Source organism: Piliocolobus tephrosceles, chromosome 8 (assembly GCF_002776525.5).
Source record: "Piliocolobus tephrosceles isolate RC106 chromosome 8, ASM277652v3, whole genome shotgun sequence".
Taxonomy (NCBI): Eukaryota; Metazoa; Chordata; class Mammalia; order Primates; family Cercopithecidae; genus Piliocolobus; species Piliocolobus tephrosceles.
This window is the reverse complement of record NC_045441.1, coordinates 103548322-103568854: the sequence shown is the minus strand read 5'-3', so window position 1 is coordinate 103568854 and position 20533 is coordinate 103548322. Positions and strand designations below refer to the sequence as shown.

Genomic DNA, 20533 nt, shown 5'->3' with positions numbered 1-20533 from the left:
CAGAACTCTCCACCCCAAATCAACAAAATGTACATTCTTCTCAGCATCACATCATACTTATTCTAAAATTGACCACATAATTGCAAGTAAATCACTCCTCAGCAAATGCAAAAGATTGGAAATCATAACAAACAGTCTCTCAGACCACAGTGCAATCAAATTAGAACTCAGGACTAAGAAACTCGCTCAAAGCCACCCAACTACATGGAAACTGAACAACCTGCTTCTGTGTGACTACTGGGTAAATAATGAAATTATGGCAGAAATAAATAAAATCTTTGAAACCAATGAGAACAAAGACACAACTTACCAGAATCTCTGGGACACAGCTAAAGCAGTGTTTAGAGGGAAATTTATAGCACTAAATGCCCACAGGAGAAAGCAGGAAAGATCTAAAATTGACACCCTAACATCACAATTAAAAGAACTAGAGAAGCGAGAGCAAACAAATTCAAAAGCTAGCAGAAGACAAGAAGTAACTAAGATCAGTGTATTCCATTTTTTATTGTCTTTCTTTTTTTGTGTTTGTTTTCATCATTAATTAGGAAAATAAATCTGAAGAGGGAAAATCTGTACTTTCTCCTTATATAGAATGAGTCTTTGGGATCAGAGCCAGCTTTCTAAAATGTTAGAGCCCACAGGTATTATCCATGGATTAAGATTTGAGAGAAAATTGGAAATATCTCCTAAACCAACAGCCTATACAGCCTGAACAGTCTGAGCATCAATGATGAAACGCATAGAGCAAGGCCAAAGAGTTTAAAGAAAATCTTCATGAGCCCTGTGTTAAAAGAGCACATACCTTTCACAAAAGCATCATATAATTTTTCTTGTTTAATATTATAAGAGGTCTTACTTTAATGCCTTCTCTGTTGTGTGCGTAGGATATTCAGAGTGAAGTTCCTGAGAGCAGGGAGAAAGAAATAGGTGAGGAGCAGGGAGGGTTTCTTTAAAGAAAGTGGAAAAACAAACCTCACAAACTTAATTGGACCTTCCCTCCAGTTATATCTGCCTGGGGCAGTTCTAGATCACATATCTCTGTTCAAGGTGGTGTTCAAGGAGCCAGAGAACCCAGTATTTAATCACTGCCTCATTACCCCCGCTCCAGTATTTGGAAATCTGGTAATTACCTTGTTCACGTTCAGTCCAGCTGTGTCTCCACCAGGCTCTTCCTCTAGGTCTGTTTCTCTGTGTAGCACACTATGAAAATGAAGGAACAGTGCTTTCAGGTGTGTTGAATACTTAACTGTACATGATAAAGTTAATATAGCTGTCGTTTCCACACACTTCTTATTTGTGATTATGTTTCAAGTAAGCACAGTAACAGCAATCTTAAAAACCCTGTGGCAAAACTAAAGAGAGTTAGAGCTCTTCACTGATGTAATATTCTGAAATCACATTTTTGCAGGTTCACCCTCTTACTGCGGGCATCTATAGTCATCTATCATGCTAGCAAATTCTATTGCTTTCTCCAGAAAGGGAACATGGAATTGTTTACCCTATTCTTTCAATTATCTCTCTCATCCCCATGTTGTAATTCTGAGGTTGGATTCCACAGGGAGTACCTCAGTATTAAAACAGTGTGTACAAGGAAAATGTAGGTGACATATTTTCGCCTTTTTTTGCAAAGGCAAAAATATCAAATATTTTCTCAAATGTCACTGGAGAATGTAAAAACTGCATTCTCGGGCCAGGCACGGTTGCTCACACCTGTAATCCCAGCACTTTGGGAGGCCGAGGCGGGCGGATCACGAGGTCAGGAGATCAAGACCATCCTGGCTAACATGGTGAAACCCCGTCTCTACTAAAAATACAAAAAAAAAATCACCGGGCGTGGTAGTGGGCGCCTGTAGTCCCAGCGACTCAGGAGGCTGAGGCCAGAGAATGGCGTGAACCCCGGGAGGTGGAGCTTGCAGTGAGCTGACATCTTGCCACTGCATTCCAGCCTGGGTGACAGAATGAGACTCCATCTCAAAAAAAGAAAAGAAAAAAAAAAAAACTGCATTCTCAGTAAATATACACTAGGAAAGTAGATTCTGAAGCAGTGATTTCAGAAAGGGCTTAAGCCTCTAAGACTTTTGTTGGGATTTATTCAATCTAGAAATAGTTATTCAGCTCTTATTATGTAACTGGTGTTGTTCTAGGCAATGTGGATATTGATAAGAATCCCTACTGTCATAAGCCTGTATGCAACAGTAGTGTAGGGATGTGGAGGCCAAAAATAGGACATAAAGGCAGGCCACACACATAAATGAATGGTAGTGGCAAGTACTCTGAAAAAAATAGAAGGGGGTGTAGGGCTAGCCATTGACTAGTTTCAGTGGGGTAGGTATGCATGAGGGTTCAGGTAGTCAGGGAAGGTGATCCAGGCCAGAAGAAAGGAGTAGAAGAAAGATGTAGTCCTGTGAGAACATAGGGTCTCTGTGTTTAAGGTAGCGAGAGGAGCAGGACCCTAAGGTGCTAATGAGATTGGTCTGTCTAAGGAAGGGAAAGAAGGGTCCTCTGGTGGATATGAAGTGGAGTGTAGTGGGAGATGAGTCCAGAGAAGGTGCTAGGATCAGACTGTGTAAATCCTAGACCATGGCAGAGCTTAGAGTTTACTCTAAGTAAGATAGGAAGCCATGAGAGGGTTTAAAACAGGCAGGTGACATGACCTGATTAATATGTTTAGGTGATCATTGGCACCAGTGTGGGGGTTCTGTAGTAACCCAGGCAAGCAATGATGGGTTATAACTTGGGCCCGGGAGATAGAATGGAAATGGAAAGAAACTACAGTACATGGAGTCTGGATATGTTTTGAAGAACACATCAAGATTTGCTGAAGATTAGATACAGGGGCTGAAGTAAAGAGAGGAATCAGGGGTGGCTCCTTGGATTTCAGTCTGAACAACTGAAAAATATATGGTGAAAAATGTTTATGGAGATGAGGAATATGAGGTAGCGAGGAGAACAAGTTAGGCAGGAAAAAGGGTCATTGAGTGTGAGGGATAAATTACCTGAACACTATTACTCAATGAAGGAGAGTTCCTTTTGCTGCTGCCAATAGCATCCCTTCCCATCTCAGGGTTTAATGACATCCCTTTGTTTACAGGAGAGCCTTATATGTTTCGGGCCAGGGAAATCTCTGATTCTCTGCTTTGTTTTCATAAAAATATTTGGAACTTTCCTGCAAAACATGTAGAATGAGGTAAAGTGTATCTCTTAGGTATCTCCAACCCAGAGTGCTTATCCTCACCCTCATATGTTCTCCTTTCTACCATCCATAGTTACCGCCTCTCATCCCCCACTTCAGTCATTGTCAGGGCCATTATAACTCTCACTCCTGTCCTCAGCCCCCAGAAAAATTACAATTTCACATTCACTAGATTTTAGGTATATTTTCAGGCCCAAATGGGGTATTTTAAGATCACACAATTTATAAATGATTCAACCATTGTATATTGATAATTTTTGTGAATAGCACTTTGCTGGGTACTAAAGGATAAATTTTAAATTTGTATAAACATAGCTGTTGCTTTTAATGAACTTAGGGTATAATTGAAGCTATAGAACACATTCACATGAAATAACTACATAATAAAGTTAAGTAGTTAAACTTTGTGGAAACCACAGGGCTAAGTTTCTTATCCAGCTTGGTAAAACTCCAGTATGGTTACAGTATGATGGCAATTCTACCATCCTCTGTGACTTCAAACTTCACTAGCAATGCAAATTATTAATGTGATGATTAAGTAGTTTGGGTTTTGTGTTATAGTTTATACCATTACTGGGCCACTTTCTGTGACCCAGGGCAAGTTCTTAACTATTCCAAACATCACTATCTGTCCTCCTTAGTAAAGTGGGAATAATATAACCTACCTATATAGCTATTATAATAAATATGTGAAAAATTACCTGATATACAGTAAGAACCTGGTAAACATTTGCTCTCCTCTTTTTCCTCCTTCCTACTATCACTATCATTTGCTTGTGTGGATGGTGTAAACAATGAGAGTTTACAGGTACAAGGCTGTCTGCTCCTTGGAGAAGTTCAAGTTAGGGAAAAACAAACAAACAAACAAACAAACATGATAAGGAAAGGTTTACTATTGTCCAAAACCACAGGACAAAACAGAGGATAACCTTGGTGGAATAAGTTGGTGGAGGAGCTGATCACTATCTTTCCAAATAATTGCACTAAAGGAGGTATGAAAAGGAAGTAAAGGCTTCAGCAGAATAATGAAGGTTCATTGTTGTGCCATGTTAATGCACCATGTAACTGTGTATTGACTTAACGAGGTTTCTGATTTATGCTGCTCAGTCTTATACATGATGAAATGATTAAGCGCAGTATACTCATTAGTTGCAGAACTGATTACTTCTCCTGAGCTAAGACTAAATCTACCTCCAAGACTCTGATAAATTTGTCTCTTGACAAATGAGTATTTAACGGCAGTTATCTTCCCCCATCTACCACCTCCTTTTGTGGTCATTTGCTTATTATTGGGAACTTGATAAAATTCACAACTCAATCATTTCATGACATTTCTCTTTGTAAATGGCACCTTCTCTGTCACTTCTTGATCAGAGAAGAATTAGTCAGTAAGTGACTCATTCCTAATTTGTTAATGCAAAACCTTTTTCTTATTTAATCATTTTGAGAAGTCATGGATAGTTATTTAGCTTTGCAGATTCTTATAAGTCATGAGCTTGCTTAGGCAGAAGATGTTGAGTAGCTTGTTGAATTATGCAAAGTTAGGTTCAAAAAGTCAATCTTGATTTACAGCTGTTGCGTGAACAGTTCAGTGCAGGTTCAGTGAAGCACATTATCTGCAAATAATGCTCAGTACTTGTGTAGAAACAGCCTGAGCAGAAAGCAACTTCATTCTATATGATTAATGCACAAGTGCTTTATAAACTATAAAGCAGTCTACTGATATAAAATGGAATTCACATGCAACATTTGTGTGACAGTGGGTGGAACTATCCCAAGGACAATGAGTTTCTATTGATGCCCAAGATCATAGGAGACCTTACTTTCTCAAATGGAGGGAAATATCTTAGTGTTACTTAATTCTGTGTACTGTTTGTTGATTATGACAAAAGCAACTTCTCATGAGAATTAAATGCCAACTATTCTAGAGATACAAACTAATTATAAGATACAGAACTTAAGAATGTCCAAGATTTTGTCCTACTACATTTATTCCCAATAAACAAATAGCTTGCAAATTTGAAGGGGCCACATGTACACTTAAGTTTCATCTTCACTCCCTTTTTTTTTCTGACTTTCAGTTGACAAACAGAATGATTTGCTTCTCCCCTTACATGAGGAAAAATTTCTGCTACTTCTTTTACCACCAAAATAATAAAGTAAAACACAGAGATGGGCTAGTGATTTCAATAAGGTGTCCAATAGTACAAATTATAATATTGAAAGAGAGTGGAAAACTGGCCAGGTGGAGATCAGCACCAGGAATCTGTGGCTAGGTCACTACATTTTGTGGCTTTGCTTAATACATAGATTTTGGAGCAGGATCCCAGCCAGTATTACTGGGTATGTGGAAGAGACAGATGTACACATTTAATCGGTTGTTCATTCCATAAGTTGAATGGGGTTTTAGGACAGGTCTCCCAGCCTAACAGAACTGAGGCACAGGCCTTGGTTACATGGATGTGGTCCACACCAATGGTTGCAGCCAAGTGGCAGCTAGGCGGGCAGGCAAGTTTAGAAGAGTCGCCTGGAGCAACAGCAAGGATTCTAGTCGTCAGGTAGTTGCCTCTACTGTGCACCCTCTACTGTGGCTACCTCTGCTTAGGAACCTGGAGAGGCTGAGCTGCCTTCAGGGGATTTGGTTTCTGAAGCTTAGAAGACCTGAGAAAGGAAGGATTCACGAAGTTTATAGAGCAGTTGGTGAGGGATAGATTATAATCCTATTAGTGTGTTTAGAATTTTTTTTTTTTTTTTAATACTTTAAGTTCTAGGGTACATGTGCATAACGTGCAGGTTTGTTACGTATGTATACATGTGCCATGTTGGTGTGCTGCACCCATCAACTCGTCAGCACCCATCAATTCATCATTTATATCAGGTATAACTCCCCAATGCAATCCCTCCCCCCTCCCCCCTCCCCATGATAGGCCCCATTGTGTGATGTTCCCCTTCCCGAGTCCAAGTGAGCTTAAAATCTAGTGTAATAACAGAAATCTCAAGTAGGAATGTCTCCAGAAGGCATGTGCTGCGAGTGTTACGTCATGAAAGTATCTTTGTTTTCTTTCTATGTGTGCCTGTTTCTGGATGTATTTTATGTGTATTCCTGTTTGATTCTCTGTCTCCTGTGTGTCTCTGTGAGATTCTGTTATTCTCTGTGTGTGTATACACTGAACTTTTAAAAATCATCGTTTTCCTTTTATTTCTGTGTTTTTCTCTCCTAACCTCTGGTTTTCATTTGCTTTCTACTCTCTTACTTAACCAGATGTAATAGGAAGCTGAAACAATATGTGTATGTGTGTGCGTGTGTGTAGGTACATATACACATATGTACCTACACACATACATTTTTAATTATATTTTGGATAAGACGTTTTTCTTTATTGTTCTTAAATTGAAAAATGGAAGAGCTAATATTTCCATAGTTTTAGAAAATATCAAACTAAATTTAATGTATTTTTGCTTCTGTCTTCAGTTGATGCCCTCCATAGTGATTTATCTGTTTTAGGGGTTCGGTGTGTTTTTAATAGAGACAAGAGAAGAAACTCTTTTTTCCTTCTACTTCATTCGTTCCGGTAGTTCATGGCATATATATTGTTTTAGCTAATCTTATTTATTTCTGGCCCTGCTCTAAAATAGATTTGAGGTAGTATACAAAAATAACCCTAACACAGGAGAGGAAACATATCAAGAAAAAAGGAACAGAGTGGAGATAAGAGATACTACAAAGTGAGTTCCTACTGGCCAAAACTGAAATTAAGCAAGGTCACTGTTTCATTTGTAAAATAATGTGTAAGAAAACTTTCTTACATTAGAGACTTAAAACAAGGGTATATAGTTTTCTATTGCTGCTGCAACAAATTATCACAAATTTAATGACTTAATACAAATTTATTATCTTACTCTTCTGAAGGTCAGAAGTCCAGCATAGACATTATCAGGCTTCGGTGTTAGCAAAGCTGCATTCTTTTCTGGAAGTTTAGGAGAGAACCTGTTTCCTTGCCTTTCTCAGGATCTAGAAGCTTCCCACCTTCCTTGACTCATGGCCCCTTTCCTCCATATATAAAACCAGTGACATTCCATCTCCCTGACCATTCTTCTATAGTCATATCTCTCTCCTACTCTCTTTTTCCTCCTTCTTCCTAAGGATTTGTGTGATTTCCTCGGAACCACCTGGATAATCTTGAGGGCAACTAATTAGCGAACTTAATTCCATCTCCAACCCTAATTTCCCTTTGCCGTGTAATGTAACCTATTCACTGGCTCTAGGAATCAGGGCATGGACAGCTTTGGGGAGCCATTATTACGCCTTTCACACAAGAATAACAAGTAATCTGATATTCCTAGAGCATCTCTCTCTCTGTCTATATGGCTCAGGTAGTTGAAGTTTAACTTCTTATATATGTTGGGTAAGGTCTCCAAGGCATCTTGGACAGGAGGGAGAGAGAGACAAAGAGATAGAGAGAGGGGGAAGGAAGAAAAGAATGGGCGGGAGAATAGAGGTGAAGTGGGGGCAGGAGGAGGAGAAGGGAAATCAATAGGCAGAAATAAGTAGAATCTGTGTTGTTTTTTATATCCCAGCCCCCAAACATTCTGCAGCACCACTTGTATCACTTTCTGTTCATTAAAACTGAGTCACTAAAGTGAGACCATATTCAAGGGTGATGAATTATATTGAAAGAGTGTCAAAGAATTTGCAGACATGTTCTAAAACCACACAGTCACTTAAAAGATTTACAGTGTCCCCCAAACAGCTTTTCTTGGGGATAACAAGTAAATAAAACTTTTTTCATGGGTCTCATAAAAGGACACTGTGTGTGATATAAAAGACGATGGCCTCACCAATATCTGTACAAAAAAATTGCAATGATAAAATTCATAGAGATGTTTATTATAGCAATTCTAGGTGCTAGCCCCAAAGTGTGTTTTAGGAAAAAAATCATTCTACAAGTTGCAAAAGACTTTCTTCAAAGGTTTCGAATAGACTAAAGAAGAGAAGCTAAGCAAAAACTTAAAAATGAGAATAATTAATGGACTATATATACAGCCTTCAATTGATGCTCCATGAATATTGTATATTATAATAAAAATTTAAAAAGACTTAGGCATGTAAGAGATGAGGATTATATTTCTTGACAAGAATAATGAATAAAAGTAAATTGCGTGGCCATTTCAGGGCAGATCTGTAGGTTTTTAAACCTAGTTTGTTATTTACTTCTTAAATGAAAAAATTTCAGACATAAATATACACAAACCATTTTTCTTGGTTAAATAGAGGATGAAAAGTATCAACTTAAAAATTATTGTTTTCCAACTTGTTATATGGTCACTTCAACCGATGTAGAAAGAACATCTGATAAAATTAAATGTGAATCCTTCCTATTTTAAAAAGAACACCTTTATAAATAGGGATAAAGGAACTGTCTCACCTTAATATAGGTAATATATCAGTACAATTATATACTTAAACAATTTAAATCTTTTTATTATAGAATATGAATGCTGAAAATTAAAAAAAAAATAGATGTTTTAATGTTTCAGTATCATAGACTCTTAGAAAATATACAGAGGCTACTCTAGGGCTCCCATCCTTGCATTAATTGACTTTTCATCTTTAGTATTTTTTTTTTTTTTTTTGCAGATATTTAAATCTGATGTAATATATTTTTTAAAAACTTGGAGTATGAATATAGTAAGATCAAGTATGGGAGTTATCTAAATTAGGTCTTATACGATGTGTTCATAACCATGTTTTACTAAGAGGGTAGTAAACAATTCTGTTGATTATATCCTCCTATTTTGGCCTTCTTTGTATTCTCTTCATTAATATTTTCTTTTCTCGTGGATTGAGAACAGGATCATTCATTCATTTGCTTACACATTTAGCAATTAGTGTACACATGAGCAGTCTACTCTTTTCTTTGTAATTAAGCAATATAGGACACAGACTGTGAAATGAATGAATAAAAGATAATTACATGGAATACTTAATAGCCACATTCACCAGCTTTTTAATGTTCTTTCATTTAATGTTCTTTTATTTTCATTGTTGGTGTGTTTTTTCGTACCTTATAAAATAGGAGTTTATAAAGAAATTCTGAATGACTGTCAAGTAGTGTCATATCTTTTCATCGCAGATAGAATGTCAGTAGATCTACATGCAAATTGAATGCAGCATCGATCTAAAAAGTATAATTTAAAAAAAGTTTTCTTAAGTTATAAAAAAAGTGTATGTCCTAGTACAGCTATGAGAGTATCTGGGGGATGGGCTCTTTGAAGTGTTTGTTTTCATTTTTAAAGATAGTTCCTCCTACATGCTTTATGCCTAGAAGGACTTTGGTGTCTGTTTGTAAGGCCATACTCGTGAAGTTAGAGTTAACTTTTTAAGACCAAATATCCAAATATATGTTCAACTGTTTATTTTCTGTTCACTCAACAGTATATCCATATAGAAAAATAAAAGCTAATCTTCCTTGGTTCTTCCATTTTAGTGCTAGTATCTTTGCTATTATCTTTTTCCCTCCACATCTTATGTCACGATTCCATTTTTCACCCCAGCAATACAAGTTTCAAAAGAACACCTTTCTTCAGTATACTCTTTTTTATTCCCTTATCATGCATAGCTGTGAATGGTTAGATGTAGTTGAAAGTTTTTAATAGTTCCTTTTGTTATCTTTCTCTTACAGAAAACAACTTTTTCTTGAACATACCATGTTCTTGAAATATAAGGCTCTAGGGCAGTGTAGTGGTAGAGGCGTGAACCAGAACATTTTTTTAAATTGTTTAATCAGCTGTGTATACCAGTCCTACTTTGGAGCAATAACTAGAACACATAGATGGGATAAAAGGTGGGAAATGCTGTTCCTGTCCCTTCCAAAGCACTGAAAAAAGAAATGGGGCCATTTAAATTGTTGAGTCTCAGCACTGGTGTTTAAGTATTAAAAAGAAGATACTTGAAGAAGAAAATTAGACATCCAATTATCTACTTATTTTTGCTCTAACTTGAGAATCCTGTTTCCTAGTGAGGACATTATTATCTGCCCTTTATTTACATTATTAGAATATATAATATTAAAACTGACCTGCCCAGTTCCTCATAGTGAGAGGACCGTAGGATAAACCTGGTACCTGCAGCAAGAGGACCTTGTGACTGGCCAGAAGGATGGGGCCCCTGTAATGAGTCTGGTATGTCATTGCAGGACTCCCTTGGCAAAGGTACTGCTGAAATGGAACCTCCAGAGGACTTCTTAGAAGAGAAACAAAAATAAATCCTGATCCCTATCCACACCCTTTTATCTGCCTGCAGAACTGCAAACGTTTTCACCAGAAACCTCTTCTCAATTTTGCTTTAATAAAGGAAATTGAAGACACCCTGGGGAGAAACAGTACTGCCTATGTTCTCATTGGCCCAAACCTGGCTTCATGCTGATAAAGGTTGCCTATTCAAATGAATCAGTGCTCTACGTGAAATCACAAAGTGAGGAAAAGAGCATTTTAGGTAGAAGTCAGACTTCTCAATAATAATGGGAATTGTTCCTTTGTCATACATTAGACTCAGGTAAACTTGAGACTGAGCTACAAGGTGAGCTGAATGCTACCTTAAAGGCCAAGGAAGGAGATAGGCTTTTAATTCACCTGTACATCAGTGGGGGGTCTATTCCTGGGCTTCTGTTGTCAATCATTAGCAATCAGGCTATAATGTGAGATAACCTGTAGGGCATTGGGACATAATAACTCTCAAAAAGGTAAGTTCTGAGAAATCAGTTTTAGTCTACCTTGAAGGAAAGCCTAAATAAAGAATAATGTCATAATTATAGAGGAGTAATACTCTAATTTAAAAATGAGATCTTTTGAGTCAATTTAGATCAAATTAAAAGTGTGTTGGCAATATATTTTAATTAAGTAATAATGAACTGTGACCAAAATATTTATGTATAAAGCATATTTGATAGATTTTGTTTTATGAAAAAGTAATGCTTAAATATAAAAGGCTTAGTGAATTCTTTTGAAATATTCTACTAATAAAAGGTTAGAACCTCCCTTAAAAGTAAAATGTGTGTAGACATATAATAGAGCCTCCTTTCAGGGAAAATCCAATATATTTAAGAGTTCACCTTTTATGCTTTTATGAGTTCACTCTCTATTTTATTTTTCTTTTAAGACTTAACTTTCTGTTTTGTTTTGTTTTTTTTTATGCTATTAATGACACCAAATGCATATATACATTGTCTTTATATAGAAGGTTGGTTTGCTGGTTAAGTCCCTATCAAATGCTTTATTTTAATTTATTCTCAAAACAATGCTTTTTACTGGAGTTTCTCTTTTTCCTGTGTTTATGGTCAAGCCAAAGAAGTTTTCTTGATAGTGTAAGAGTTACTTTTCTTAAGAATGATATTAATAATGATAGTTGTATTCATTGTTTCTTCATCACTGAAAATTGATTCATGAGTGGTAAATGACTCACTGTTTACATGTTCTTTTTCTTTTTTGTAGTAAAAGGACTAAAATTTGAAACTTGTAGTTATTGGTGCATCAGGACAGTATGTGTTTGCTTATGCCCGGGGGTCTAGCCATAGGCACGATCACCACAGCAACTGCCCTAGGCTTGTTTCTTTACAGGTAGAAATTTGTAATGGTGAAATGAAAGGCTTTGAGACAACCAATCTAATTGTTGACTGTGCCATGCAGTGGGGCAAATCAGAAAATCAATCAGAGTCCACCACTTTCCAGGTTTTATCTTGTTACACATCAAATGAAGGTCTTGACAATCAATCTGATGAGAAAAACATTACATCCAGACTTTAGCGAGAAACCAGTTTGCTCATGATAGACATTTGAAGCGATATCAGCCTCATATTCTTATAATCAGTGGTTGCAGAATTTTTCATGATTCTAAGTTCATCTTCATGTGTATAAAACAGGACGGTGGTATTGAATCAGAGTCTTTCTAATCTCTGTGGTTCCTTGAGCCTAACCCAATCCGTACATTAAGTGAAGAGAAGAAAAACAATATTTTAAGGCTTTAAACATTTATCATGGAGTTTGAGTCACTTAATTTTTAAAATCCATTCATGAGGAAATGATTATGTCAAGTGGATTTAGATGGTTCCAAACGAAAACCCTGTTAAAATACTATATCAAAGTATATCAAGACTAGATTGGGAGTTTTATATTTTGCATGTATGTTTCCACTAGGTTCATTGAGATGTAACTAATGATTTTTTCATTTATTATCTATCAGGATCCTTTGGACAGAACATAATAGACAATTGACAAACATCTTAGTATTGTTACACGCAAGCGTTTGTGGAAGATATAAAGAAGTAGAATTGCACTTAAGCCTGATGTGTGCATAATTCTTTACAGTTTACAAACATTGCCGTATACATTTTCTCCAGACCTCTGGTCTTTCCAATGACCTCTTAAATAGGTAACAGCTATTTCTACAGTTCTTTAAATGCTTCTATTTTCAAAGCAAAGTGAAATTTTTGTTTTTGTAGCATCTTGGCACTCTGTCATATGAGAGTTGTGAAACACACTAGCTGAAGCTTATTCTTAATGGAAAGAAATACTGTGGCTGTTAATGTTTTTTTCTAGCTAATGAACCAAATCTATAATAAGGATACAAGTTCTAGCAGTGGTGCAAGCTCTTTGCAGTACACTGACATTAGACATGACACTGCAAGAAAAGATAATTCTGACTAATGCCAAGGACTCTGGAGAATTATTAAAATACAGTGCTCTGACAAGTTATGTTGGAGTAGTCTGCTGTTAACTTCTAGGAGATATAGAGTATCTTCCTTGTGCCAGAGCAATTTATATTTCCAGTTTTCATATATATGTCAAAATAATGTTCTTTGTGGTATGCCATGGGTAGTTAAGCACATTTGTTATTCCAAGATCCAAGCTTTCACATCACTGAATCGATGAAAACATAATATGATCCCAGCCAATGCTTCCAGTCTGAATAGGAGAACAGAAGAAACAAGCAGGGGAGTGTTATCTCAGGCATTTCTCTCCTTGGCCTGGTTTACTAGAATTCGTATGTGCACTTTACAGTGAAATCCCTCAAAGGGAGGGTAATTTGAATAAAACACCTTGTCTCTATTGGCTAATTAGATAAGAAATAATGCAGAGGAATAATGACGAACGTCCAGTGATCCCTATCACCTCTTGCTTTGATGTTAGATGGTGGAAGAGCTTCTGTTTGTAGCAGATGAGCATCTCAATATAAGTGCCTGCAGCTACCACTCTCCCACTAGAGAAGGGAATTTATAGATGCCACTGTCTTGAGAAACCTCATAGATGGAATTGACCCTTCCATCCCCAAGGTAAAGAACCACCTTCAGTTTTAAAACAGTGAAGTGTAGAGAACTGAATCATGAAAAAATGTATTTTTGTGTAGCTACTATTTGTCAGAGTTCAGCCAATGTTATACAATAAGTAGCATATAAAATAATATTGAACAAAGCTTATCTCACTTAAATGCTTCAAAACATAAACAAAAATAAATATTATTCAACATGACTGTCTCATTTAAGAAACTGGCAGTTCTAATTCTTATTCTTTTTTCTCTCTTAAATAACTGGTCATTCAGTAAATTATTATTTTTTTTAAAGTCATGATCTCAGTAAAGAAAAAGGACTTCACAGCAAAAACCGACAAAATCTACATAAAGTCTGTAGTGTTAAGCCAATGTTAATTTCTTAGTTTTGACAGTTGTGCTATGGTTATATAAGATGTTAACATTAGGGAAAGCTGGGTGAAAGGTGCATGCAAACTCAGCTATTTTTGTAACTCCTCTGTAAATCTAAAATTATCTCAAAATAATGTTTTAAAAAATTCCTGCCAGTTATTGGGACAAAGAAGTATCATGAATAAGAACTCTAATTATTAGTGGGACATACCCCATAGTGATCATTGCTTTCTTAAAATGTACAAAGATAATGATACACAGAAACTTGGTGAAACATATAAATATATTATTTCAAAAATGTAGAAACACATAAGATCAATTCCCAGCATTAGAACTTTCACATTAACAGAAGCCTCACAATAATGTCAAAAATACAGAGCATACTAAGGGAAACTCCTTCTGAAAAAGCAAAAAGCCAAATGACTTTCAAAAACTTTAAAGCATTAGCTCTTCAATGGCCTTGTATCTTAAAGACATCTGTGAAATGTTTCCTAATTCCCCAGAATAAATCAGTAACCCTGTTCTCCATAGGCACCTGGTACATCACGTTTCACTGTCACTTACCATATCTCTCTGTGTCCCTACCTAGGGTGCATACATCTGGAAAGGAGAAACCTACTGTATTAGGGTTCCCTAAAGGGACAGAACTAATAGGATACATGTATATATAAATGGGGAGTTTATTAAGGAGTATTGACTCACATAATCACAAGGTGTGATGGACACAATAGGCCACGATAGGCTGTCTGCAAGCCCTGGAGCAAGGAAGCCAGTCTGAGTCCCAAAACCTCAAAAGTAGGGAAGCCAACAGTGCAGCCTTCAGTCTATAGCCAAAGGCCTGAGAGCCCCTGGCAAATCACTGATATAAGTCCAAGAGTCCAAGAACTGAAGAACTTGGAGTCTGATGTCGAGGGCAGGAAGCATCCAGCACAGAAGATGAAGGCCAGAACACTCAGCAAGCCAAGTCTTCAGAACTTCTGCTTGCTTTATTCTAGCCAAGCTGGCAGTTCACTACATAGTGCTCAGCCAGTTTGAGGATGGGCCTGCCTCTCCCAGTCCACTGACTCAAATGTTAATCTCCTGCGGCACCTCATAGACACACCCAGGAACGCTATTTTGCATCCTTCAATCCAATCAAGTTGACACTTGGTTAATACAACAACCACACTTTATGTTTATCTTCCCTAATGCCTTAGCTCACGATAGTACTCTTTGAATATTTTTTTTCAAGAAATCAGTGAATTTGATTGAAGAAAATGTGCACATTTCAAAACCCTTTTTTAAAGAGAATTTCTGGTTCAGTCTTCCCCTCCAGTGTGCAAATGAGGAACAAACAATGAGGAAAATATTTCGCAGAAGCACTTGTCAACTTTAGGGTGCTTGAAAGCATACCCTCATTGCTACATAGAATTAAATGTAAATGATCCTGAAAACAAGTAGAGTCTCTATGAGAAAGGTCTTGGTTGGCATAGGCTCAGTATAATTTGCTGATTCTGCTCTTTCTAAGTTTCAGTGGTGATTTCTACTATTGAAATCCTGGTTATTTGAAAGTTTCAGTTCGTTATACCTTCACCACAAGTTTCTATCTCTGCCAATTTCTGTCTCTTATGGCTTAATTTGGTGAGTCATATTAGGAAAAGTCAATCAGAAATTAATTACCAAGATTCCACTTGTCATTTTAAACACTTTACTTAAAGTAGTGAAATAAAAGTTACATTTGAAAGTAAATATACTGAAAAGGGAAAGTCATGCAAAAGTCAGCATATGGAAATGGATCATCCTCAGGCGGCCCTGAATTGGTTTTGACTTCATCAAAACGTCTAGTTCATGGTTGGTACATTTAGTATGCACTGTGGCTGCTGCTGTTTGAAGGTTATTAAGTTTGACCTAGATTTTATTGGTGTTCACTCTAATCTACTCAGTTATCTTTTGGGGTTTGTGTGTGTCTCTGGCAAAGATGAACCATCAATTTCTATTGACATATAGAATAGTTGTGAAGATTTGATAAAGTGCTAATTGATAACAATGAAAACTGAGTCACTATTTTTGTAAAGACTTATTTTCTTAATCTTTTTTACATTATTAGAGAAATTATTTGTAATGACAAGAAGAGTGATGTAAAGAAGAGTAATATAACAATGAAATCCTATTTCTGGGGTCAGGTGCAGTGGCTCATGCCTTTAATCCCACCACTTTGAGAGGCCGAGGTGGGCGGATCACGAGGTCAGGAGTTCAAGACCAGCCTGGCCAACATGGTGAAACCCCGTCTCTACTAAAAATATGAAAATTAGCCAGGTGTGGTGGTACATACTTGTAATCCCAGCTTCTTGGGAGGCTGAGGCAGGAGAATCGCTTGAACCCGGGAGGCGGAGGTTGCAGTGAGCCAATATCATGCCATTGTACCCCAGCCTGGGCAACAAGAGTAAAACTCCATTTCAAAAAAAAAAAAAGAAAAGAAAATCCTATTTCTTTTGGTATTTTTGTAGCTCACACATCTTAAATAAGAGGATTATGATGAAAGGCACTAAAGTTTTAGAGCTGTAAGTTCAGGAATGTCATCAGAGATCATAATTACTTCATTCTCTTAATCTAAATGCAAATCACTTGAAACAAAAAAAATTCTTCATTTTCTTAAATATCATCAATAAATAAGAATTTATAGCTCGCTTGGTACTAATTTCACAATCTGTATTTTAAGACATCTAATAGTCTACACTATCTTTGGCTATATTATCAAACTTTGAATAACTACAACAAATAGGAAAGGAAAGAAATTCCTGAAGGAGAGACTTGTACATTGAACGTTGGGATATTTTGTTAATTTTGTCTACTCTTGGCCTGTTGTCAGTGGTAAAGTGGATGCTTCTAAGTGAAGTAGAAGGTGGGAGACTTAGGAAATATTATAAGAAGGGACTGACTTTTATTTGAGCAGCAGTCTAGTAGTTACCTAATAATTTCTTGACATATTTTTCTAAGCCTGATATAATTTTAGCAATATTCTCAAAATTGTTCATTCTGCCCATAAATTTATAATATTTTCACTAATTTCTTATTATCCAACTGGGAATTTATAAGCTTCTTTTTACCAAGCAACTGATGTTTTTCTTTTGTAATTTATTTTTGAGTAGAAAATACATGAACATGGTTCAGAAATTTTAAAAACTGTAGTGCAGCAGAAGAGACCTGTCCTCCTTGTTTCCCATCTCCCTATTCTTTGCCTTCCTTCCAGGGACTTTTAGAATGTACACGCAAGCAAAGAAGGATTTATTTACTTTATATTCTTCATTCCTTCCTATTTTTACTGGAGGAGCATGGACTGGAGTCAAATCTACTTGGGACTGAATCCTAGTTCTCAGTTTCTTCATCAACAAATATGAGTTAATAATAATGTCATCTTCACAGAGTCCTTAAAAAGATTGAAGAAGAAGACTGTAAGAAATGTATCACCATTTTGACATGCAGATGGTGTTCAGTGGGTGTGATTATTGTTTATTATTTTTAACCTTTCAATGATAGGAAAGGCATGAAAACAATAAAAAAATGTAGTATTGGTGTTCTGAGGCTGCATAACAAATTACCACAAACTTGTTGGCTTAAAACACCAGTTGTTTATTCTCTCACAGTTCTAGAGGCCAGAAGTCTGGTATTGAAAGGGCTGTGCTCCCTCCAGAGATTCCCTTCCTTGCCTCTTCCAGCTTCTTGTGGCCATCAGCATTCTTGAGCTTGAGGATGTATCACTCATTCTCTGTGTCCATTTTTATGCGACTTCTCTTTGCTACTTGTCTCTCCCATGTGTGTTTTTTTGTCACATGGATACTAATCATTGAATGTAGGGCCCACCCAGATAATCCAGGATGATCTCTTCTTGAAATCTTTAATTTAGTTACACGTATAGAGGCCCTTTTTCCAAATAACATCACCTTCATAGGTTCTGGGGATTAGAATGTGGATTTATCTTTTAGGGGGGCCACTATATGAACTACAATCATCTTTTTTTGTGATTCATTTTTTGATGACTAATCTATTAACAGAAAATATGTTTTTGAGAACCATTAATGTATTACCAACTGTAATATTTCAAATATAGAAACATTGATTGACATTTTGTTTTAGATCAGCCTTACACATAGTAAAAGTTTACTAGTAAACTATGAAATATAAAATTAGCAAGTTGATGGTAATAAAGCTGCCACAAGCAAAGAAAGCATACATTATTTTTGCTCATACAATTATTTGGCATTCCTGCCGGACTTTGGTTCTATATGTGCATCTGTAGGGGAATGGAGGAAGGAAGTAGTGTAGGAGAGTTAAAAAATAAGAGGGTGTATTAATGGTTTTGGTCCCATTTTATAACAGAACTTGAATTGGCTTGTCACATCTTCAAGTATTCACTTTTACTCTCTCTTGTAAATTTTCTATCCCAATGATGTCCCACCTCTTTTATATAATAGTAGAATGGCTTATCCATTCTGTAATAGCACAAAAGAGTTAGAAGACATAGAAACACCAGATGCATTTTCTCTATATCTTTTGGAACAGAAAAAGTAGACAAAATGTTAAAATTTTTCTTTGAAATCCATATGAGTCTACTTCAAAGAATCACCATCTCCAAGAGAGAAAATTCATGATTGCATTACAAGCATTGAGACAGAAACACTTTATGTTGTCAAAAGCTGCTTTTCAACTACCGTGTCATCACAGTGACTGCAGTGTCCTGTTACTTTTGCATGACTAAATCATACAACAAAGCAATGATTTTTGATTCTTTTAATTCTTTTTATTTTTTGCAATTGATTAGCCTAAAAACTCCACATAACCACATCAAGGATGTAGATATGGCCATTGAATGTGATGTGAACCTTTTAATAAACATGTTTGCAGAATTAGAAAAGTATTGGCTGTGTTAAACACTTAACCTTACACTGGCTAGGAAATGCCTTATTAGTCTTTAATTTACTACTCAGATTATCTGATAGGATGCCTCAGGAGATGGCATGATTTTCACAAATAGCCTCCAATGTGTTAAATTTTTCATCCTTAAAGCTTTTCTAAAGTCTGTCAACAGTTTTCTCTCTCTCTTTTTTGCCGTATTATATTTTTTAATTTTAAAACATTTGAAATAAAAGTTATGTACATTCAAAGTGTACAGTGTGATTTGACATACATATATGTTGTATATTGATTACCAAATTAATTAATATATATGTCACTATAGTTACTGTATGTGGGGAGAGGATCCTCCGCGATTACACGTACAATCTATTATCTGAATAAGTTTCAAGTAAGCAATACAAGTATTAATAACTGTAGTTGCCATGCTGTGCATAAGATCTTCAGAACTTGTTCATCTTACAACTGCAACTTTGTACCCTTAGACCAACATCTCCCCATTTCCTCCACTCTCCCAGCCCTGGCAACCACGATTCTACTCTCTTCTTCTATGAATTTGGCTATTTTAGATTCCACATATAAGTGATATTATGCAGTATTTGTCTTTCTGTGTCAGAGTTATTTCATGTAGCGTAATGTCTTTCAGATTCATTCATGTTGTCACAAATAGCAGGATTTCCACCTTTTTTATGGCTGAATAATATTTGTGTGTGTGTGTGTGCGCGCGCGCGCGCGCGCGCGCATGCGCACACAAGTGCATCACATTTTGTTTATCTGATAATCTATAGATGGACACTTAAGTTGTTTCCGTATCTTGGCTATTAGGAATAATGCTTCAGTGAACACGGGGGTGCAGATATCTCTTAAGATACTGATTTCATTTCCTTTGGATATATACCCAGGAATAGGATGGCTGGGTTGTATGATAGTTCTGTTTTTAATTTTTTTCAGAAACCGCCATGCTGTTCTCCATAATACCAGTACTAATTTACATTTCCACCAAGTGTACAAGGGTTCCCTTTCCTCCTCACCATCACCAACACTTGTTATCTTTTGTCTTTGAGAAGTCATCCTAATAGATATGAGGTGCTATCTTGAGGTTATTATTTGCATTTTCTTGATGATCAGTGATTTTGATTGTGTTTTCATATACAAGGTCTTCAAAAAGTTCATGCAATGTATGTATTATAAAAAAGCGAGACTCCGTCTAAAAAAAAAATGCACTGATTTGAAAAACTTTTGTACCAAACTAAACTCATAGTAAATTTGCTGTAATGTGTCTGATAGAACTTAGTTTGAGGCATTGAGAAGAATAAGACATCACTTTGAAAAGAGCAACATGAATTTTGCTAAAATTGAAGCAGGAACAAACATCACATTTATGGTAAAGGTTGGCTAGAAGAATGGTGAAATCATTGGTGCTTTATGAAAAGTTTGTGGGGACAGTGTCCCAAAGAAATCAGCAATTTACAAATGGGTAACTCATTTTAAGACAGGACAAGACAATGTTGAAAGTGAAACCCACAGCAGCAGACCATCCATATCAATTTGTGAAGAAAAATTAACTTCATTTATGCCCTGAATGAAGAGGACTGATGATTAACAGTAGAAACAGTAGTCAGCATCATAGATGTCACATGCAATTGGTTGAGCTCACTCAATTCTGACTGAAAATTAAAGTTGAGCAAACTTTCCATGTGATGGATGCCAAAACCGTTGCTCCCAGATCAGCTGCAGACAACAGCAGAGCTTTCAAT

General features: G+C 36.4%; 1 protein-coding gene across 5 annotated transcripts in view; it reads left to right on the top strand.

The window, feature by feature from the left end:
• IMMP2L (inner mitochondrial membrane peptidase subunit 2) overlaps positions 1 to 20533 on the top strand; it is an 872087-nt gene that overhangs the window by 614060 nt on the left and 237494 nt on the right. Inside the window, exon 6 of one of the 5 annotated variants that reach the window (XM_023228174.2) lies at positions 10390 to 10514. The exons of the other annotated variants lie outside the window; for them this stretch is intronic. Within the exon in view, the coding sequence (XP_023083942.1) occupies positions 10390 to 10441 (52 nt within the window). The 3' untranslated portion in view covers positions 10442 to 10514. Of the gene's footprint in view, positions 1 to 10389; positions 10515 to 20533 lie in introns of those variants that run through there. 5 annotated transcript variants of the gene reach the window in all.